The sequence below is a fragment of the Ananas comosus genome, unplaced genomic scaffold (genome assembly GCF_001540865.1).
Source record: "Ananas comosus cultivar F153 unplaced genomic scaffold, ASM154086v1, whole genome shotgun sequence".
NCBI classification, from domain to species: Eukaryota; Viridiplantae; Streptophyta; class Magnoliopsida; order Poales; family Bromeliaceae; genus Ananas; species Ananas comosus.
Genome location: NW_017891742.1, coordinates 6,196 through 13,405, shown reverse-complemented (window position 1 = coordinate 13,405; position 7,210 = coordinate 6,196). Strand labels below are relative to the sequence as shown.

General features: G+C 35.2%; 1 protein-coding gene across 1 annotated transcript; it reads left to right on the top strand.

The window, feature by feature from the left end:
• Window positions 1–439: 439 nt before the first annotated feature.
• Window positions 440–6,258, top strand: LOC109705124 (ribosome biogenesis protein BOP1 homolog; the record flags this gene model as incomplete). The annotated part of the gene is made up of 12 exons (XM_020225881.1): window positions 440–614; window positions 845–953; window positions 1,037–1,139; window positions 1,833–1,983; window positions 2,319–2,451; window positions 2,546–2,652; window positions 2,762–2,832; window positions 2,939–2,999; window positions 3,514–3,741; window positions 4,200–4,284; window positions 4,980–5,158; window positions 5,811–6,258. Coding segments are annotated over 12 exons (1,488 nt in total), but the record flags the coding sequence as incomplete, so codon positions are not given.
• Between the last annotated feature and the right edge of the window lie 952 nt (window positions 6,259–7,210).

Below are 7,210 nucleotides of genomic sequence, written 5' to 3'. Positions count from 1 at the left end.
ATTCCGATTTTAACATTGAATGTGAGATTTGAATTATTTTGATGGTTATAACTGAGAAAGTTACAAACAGGCAGTCTTCATGTTACATGACCAAGATTCATCTTGTTTTCTGTTGTGTTTAACACTTTTAAGTTAATGTGTTGTTTTAGGGTGAATCTTGTAACAAGTTTGTTAGTTTTTCAATTTTATTGAATAGCTGTTGATGTATTTTGTCCCATCTATCCATGCAAGATGGAATATCTTTCGTTTTGACCTATTTCTTTCATTGCTTTTTTTTCATCTTCCTTTTCATTGATAGCTTGCACCATCATTAGTTACCTATTGAATATTTGATTCAGATTGTAAATATTAGATGAATGAATAATGTTTTAAAATTAAAAGTTTTTCAAATGTTTTCGATGGTAAATGAAAACTGAACCGGCTGTTATACTTCTTCTAATTTCTTCTTGTGCAGGTTGTAAGATTAGTCAGAGCCATCCGCAAAGGGTGGATTAAGTTTGACAAACCGAAAGAGGAGTCTCAATTCCATTTGTTGTGGACAGATGATTCTAATGCAGCTGACAACAAAAGGCATGGTGTTAATTACATAGCTGCACCCAAACCAAAACTGCCAGGTATTGTAATTTTTTACTTCTCATTGCCGGAGAAACATGCTGTAGTCATAAGATGAGATCAGGGTTTGTCAACTCTCTCTCTCTCTCTCTCTCTCTCTCTCTCTCTCTCTCTCTCTTTGGGGGAAGGGGTGCTAATTATTCAGATGTTTCTTTTGCTGTGATTCACCTGCTGGAGTCTCTTTTTCATTTGTTTGATATATTTGACATTTATAAGTGCAATTCTACTTCAGGTCATGAAGAATCATACAACCCTTCTATAGAATATGTTCCTACAGAAGAGGAGAAGAATGCTTATCAGCTGATGTATGAGGAGGACCGTCCTAAATTTATCCCAAGGAGGTGAACGTGAAATGCCTTTATTTGGTTTGAATTTTTTGGCAGATACAATTTAGTGGCATAACCTAAGTTTGATTTTTCCCCAGGTTTGAATCTCTTAGAAGTGTACCTGCTTATGACATGGCTGTTAAGGAAGTATTCGATCGGTGTTTAGACCTGTACTTATGTCCCAGATCTCGGAAGAAACGTGTGAGTTTTTCTATCTTTGGGATGCCAATAGGGTGGTTTAGTACAGTTTTAAGGAAATCTGAACCTGGACCTGCCAATGGAAACTAAAATGAGAACTGGTGGGTTTGAAAACCCAGAAGCCATAACTAAACTCATGAGAAACTGATAATCTTAATTTGAAAAAGAAATAACTGAAACTGAGTAACTGACAACTTTATAAGGAAAAATACATCAAACAAAATTCAACACCTTGACATGTTAACAATGAAATAAAAGGTATCATGATGAATATCTTGATCTTTTGCTGTTAGATCAACATCTGGCTGCTCAAAAGGGTGCATAGAGGATGTCTATGTGTGTGTAATCTCTGCAGTCTTGCTGTGGGTTCTATTGTTGTTTTGATTTTGGGTTGACATTACGAAGAGGGAATCGCAAAAAATTTTACTGAACCCAAACTTGCTCAGTTTTAATTATCTTTACCCATCAATAAGACTGGCCTCGCATAACTTTGGTTTAAACCATCTAAGTTGGGTGCGATTTTTGGTAAAAGTTTGGTATCCGTAACCATAAACCATCCCTATCTTAGTTGCAGCACAGATACACTTTCCCCCCTTCTGTTGCAATTATTGTAACACTAATATAAAAATTGACTCATTTGTGCTACAATTTATTCAAGAGTCCTATTTTTGATGTTATGAGTTGTTAATGTTACAGCTTAATATTGATCCTGAATCTCTCAAGCCCAAGCTACCAAGCAGGAAAGATTTGAGGCCCTATCCCACAACATGTTATCTTGAATATAGAGGCCACACTGGTCCTGTCAAGTCGCTGTCTGTTGAAATATCAGGGCAGTGGCTGGCATCTGGTTTGTGACAATTTTTTATGCTATAAACTTTTAATTAGTAGTGCCAGCATTCTCTCTTATTCTATTTATTTACGTATATCATATATCTGTGCAAAATCTGAATTTTCATACATGCCCTGAAAAATCCTTTTGCACTACAAAACTAACTCAACTATTCCCTACAAAACACCACTTAAAAAAAGGATATGGTAAGAAGCTGCACCTTTAAAGGGCAGATCTGAAAATGCAGATTTTTACGTGGGTACGTTTGTGACTAGATCTTGCAGTGCTATATATGTGAAAATCAATATTTAATGCATCCTTTCTTAATTGGATCTTCAATCTCCTGTACAAAGGTTCAACTGATGGAACTGTACGAGTTTGGGAGGTTGAAACTGGGCGTTGCCTTAAAGTCTGGGATGTTGGTGAATCTGTCCAGCATGTTGCATGGAACCCTTCACAGGAACGTCCTATCCTTGCAGTAGCCCTGTAAGCCTGAGTTTGTCTTCCTCGAATAATTAATATCTCTAATTTATTATTTATGTTCTTTATAATACTTCAATTTTCTTGTCGTCATTGAAAGGGGGCATGACGTGCTTCTTTTGAACACGGGTTTGGGAGATGCAGAAGTACAGATGAGGATTAAGGAACTCCTGCATGTCGAGGAATCAAAATCATCAGAAGATACAGGTGTGTTAGGGTGGATAATTAGCTATTTTTTCTTCTTTGTTTGATTATTGTTTTCTTTCTTATTTCTTCTTTATCTTTCTCCTTTTAAACCATATAATTGCTGTAACAGGGGATCATGGATCTGCTGTGAGATGGTTTCGACATGACAAGTATGATGGCATCATATTGAAGCATTTTAAGGTCCATACTTGGATTTGTTGCTGAATATATATTTTGTTATTTCTGTGTTGACATCCATATATTAATGATACGACAGTCTGCTTATCTTTTTTTCTTTTTCCTACAGTCTGTGTCAACAGTTGAATGGCACTCCAAGGGAGACTATTTTGCTACTGTTGTGCCAAGTGATATCCTTTTATGAAAGAATCTTCATTTTATACGTTTAGATTAATATCTTGTTCTGCATATCTCTTTTGTTTAGTCCAGGGGCATGTAGTAATTACTAATTAGTTGGGGAGTATGAAATAATGTCTTCAACTGTGTACTATATATGGTCTCTATGTATTATTTTTTCTTCAAATATGATAAACTACCCGTAGGTGAATTATGTTACACTAAACACTTTGAATTATTTAAGATAACATATTGTTAACTATACATAAAAGTCTCTTAAAAATTACTGTAATTAATAGCTTGTAAAGAACAGACACTTACAGAATCTAAGACATTGTTGAGAATCTTCACGCTGAGGATGAGGTCTTGCATTGAATCCTTGGAATTTCTCTCCAAACCTTCTAATAGTTTGAATTTCTACCATATTTTAGAGATGATAGTCTCTGCTATAACTGAAACTTTTGTTTGTTCTTGCGGTATATTTTGCGCGTTTTTCTCTAGATGTTGTGTTTCTTAACCCTCGTGCACGTGAGTCGAGATCAGTATTGGTACACCATCTCTCTGAGAAGCAAACAAAAAACCCCTTTCGGAAGTTGCAGGGGATTCCAGTTTCAGTTGCTTTTCATCAAAAAAAGAAGATTTTCTTTGTTGCGACAAAGAAATTTGTTCGTGTTTATGATCTTGAAAGTCAACGGATGATTAAAAAGCTTGAAACAGGTTGCCGCGAAGTCTCATCCATTTCTCTTCATTCTACAGGTAAGTGATGTGTAAATTCTTAATGCATTGTTCCCCCTCGATTGCGAAATCACAGACTGCCATCTCACTTTAAAAAGTTAATTAAATTGACCAAACAATTCACCCGTTTCAGCTTAGCCACCTGCCTCTTATATCTGTCAGTTTTTTCTGACACTCGTCCTAAATTGATCTAAGCATACATAATAAAAGGGGTAAGACTGGAACTTGTAGACGTGACTGTCTTGTGCTTATGGACAGTACAAATATTAGCAAAATAAGTGGCGGATGGCTGATTGAAACAGGTGTGTTAATCAGGTACTTTACTGTACCTTTTAAAACAAAGGTTGCCATTTTGTGATTGTGTGATTGCTCTGAGGGATCTGGTGTATTTGCTTATATTTATATTATTGTTCTGGAAAATTACAGTGAACTGGTGGATTTTTTCTGTATGTTGTGATTACAGAATCTTGTGTCTGCAGGTGATCATGTTATTGTAGGGAGCAGGGAAGGTAAAATGTGTTGGTTTGATTTGGACTACTCATCGAAGCCGTACAAAACTCTGAAGTATGATGCAAACCTTCCACTGCACTACTCTTTTCTAGTTTTTTCCAGTTTATTCTGCTAACGTCACTAGTTGCTCTGAACATTGACTTAATAACATTTCAATGACTGATATTTTAATGTCTGGAACATCATTGGATTGCCAGTTGATGATTTTTGTTTTTTAGTTAATAGTTGCTTGGACTGAGTATGTAAGCTTGATAGCATTATTTCTAAAAATTGAACTAAATCCTAGATAAATAATCATTCGCTCTTCTTTGTTATTTTGTTTCTGATGAAGTACTAAATTAATATTCGTGGCATTAGATTAATCAAATATGATATTAGTAAGGGATTCTAGTTTTTCGTTGACCCACTGAAGTAACATTAGCTGGTTTTGTACAGCTGTATGAACACTCGTAATTCTGTACAAAAATGCTGGGAATCTATTACGAGCGCATGTGAAAATTGAGTTTTTGACAAGCTTTTCATGTAAAACAAGGCTGTTAAGATTGGAATCTTCTATTGATTAGTGAGATTTTGGGATCAAATTCTAGACTCTGGTCAAGTATCATTACTTTGAAAAATTAATTTAGGAGTTTTGTGCCGAAATGGAACTTATAGTGCCGTGGCGAAACGTTTTTCTCTTTCTTCTATTTGTTTACTAATATGAAAATTTGATGATGTTTTGTTAACTCTCTGGTTCTGGTGTATTACAGGATTCACCAGAAGGACATTACAAGTGTTTCTTTTCATCGAACATACCCTCTTTTTGCCTCATGTTCCGATGACTGCACAGCTTACGTGTTTCATGGGATGGTTTATTCGGATCTTAACCAGGATCCACTTATTGTCCCATTGGAAATTCTTCATGGCCATACGCGTTCAGATGGTAGAGGTGAGCTGAGCTTTAATCAGTGATTTATTGTTATCTTTCCATAAGTTGTTCTGTTTAGTGTAAGGCTTCATCTAGGATGGTAGCTTCATCAATTGGCTATTTCTATTGGTCTGCATGGCTCATGAGGTTTATGTCCGTTACCTAGATCCAGCCACTGCTAGTCAATCTAGTTGTTCATCCCGCTTGATGCACAGCATGAATTTGATTGCTTTTAATGTGTTCTAGAAGAAAATACATTATGGAGAGAGAATCAAGCAGATATAGTGACAAATATATTTTGTCGCGTATATGGTCAGTATTAGAATAGAGACATTATGTCATCTGTTCGAAGATCTTCAAGAAAAATAAAGATAGATTTTGTAGGAGACTTAATATCAATCTGGTAACTCGGCATTATAACTGTAGTGCTATAGATGCTCCTATATTGGAGAACAGATAATTCTATGATTTAGCCATATGTCGGAAAATATATTTAACTGGCATATCATAGTCCACATAGCAAAAGCTCAAAGAGACCTTTCTCTTCTAGCCTGTAAATATAGGTTGTCATCGATACTCTTCTTTTTCCTTTGAACTAAAGCTAAATACATTACTCTTTCTATTGAGTTATTTTTAAGGGCAAATCGATCATGCGAGCTATTTACGTGTGCAGGAGTATTATGTTGCAAATTCCATCCTCGACAGCCTTGGTTGTTCACTGCTGGTGCAGACTCCGTTATCAAGCTTTACTGCGACTGAGATGCGGCAGAATGATGCTGAGGGTTTTACTTTGTGATTCGTCATTGCGAAAAGAACGTATACCTCGAGAAGATTTCCCTTTCTATAATTTTTGATCGGCCAGTCTTTCGTCCAACCGGAAGTTGCTGTAAATTGTCAGTCTCATCTTTCTAAATTTTTTACTAAGAGAACATGGCTGACCATGTTTAGTAGTAAACAACTGCTTAGATGGGCATCATTTGGTGCTGAAATCAGCATTTTAGCATATCTAGTAACGGCGAACGTCCTGTACCAGAAATCTGAGAAAAGAGAAAATTTTGCTGTAGAATATTTACAAGCAAGAACGCTTATACAGGGTATTTAGTGGGAATGTTTTCAAATTATTGTGATTGATTCATTCTGCAAGTAATCTGATTGGTAATGCAATAGCATATGATAACCCTAAAAATGTTAGCAGGGAGGGTTGAGTATCTGGGTTATTCTGCAGGTGATGTAAAATTACAAAATTTAACCTTTCACACCGGAATTGCTTTATATTATATTTAAATAAAAATAAATTAAACTTTTTATTTCTCATGTAAATATTTAAGTTTACATTCAAAATTTAAAATTCAAAATATTAATTTGAATTTGAATTTTAAATTTAAATTTAAATATAAATTTGAATTTTAGGTTTTTTTCAAGAGAGCCGAGCAGAAATTGAGATTATACATGAGACGGGAGCCATAAGAGTACGATTATTTATTAATCTATATTAATCTTCGTATCAACTATCTGTGTCATGTTTGCCTTAATTATTGCTCCCCTGCTGCTTTGATCTTTTCTATTACTCCCTCCGCCGCCTCGATCCTGTCGATTGCTCTCTTCGATCCCGTCAGTTGCTCCCTCCAACCAATGAAAAAATGGATTTGGTTCATAATTGCTTTTGCTTTCTTAATTTGTCGCTTCGGTTTTATTTCTCTATTGCTTACGAAGGGTTATGTCGTTTTCTTTACCTTCCCTTATCCGTCGGAGCCTATATAATGAGGTGCCCATCATTTTCCCGTATGTTGTCATGATCATTTGCTCCAATTGCTCTAAATTGTCTGATTTATCTGATTTATCTGATTTTACTACTTTTTCCTCTGATTCTTATTTTTCCTCTAATTCTACCTTATTGCAGTTTGTTTGTTCAATTCTTTCCATTCTTTTTTTCTAACAACCACTTCAATTTTTGTCCTATGTAGTTGACGTGATTTTCTTGCCTCTTTCTACAAAATTTAGTATTTTGAACATTGAAAGATATATATTACCCTTTAACATAATATACTATAAACAGCAGAATTAGTATATATA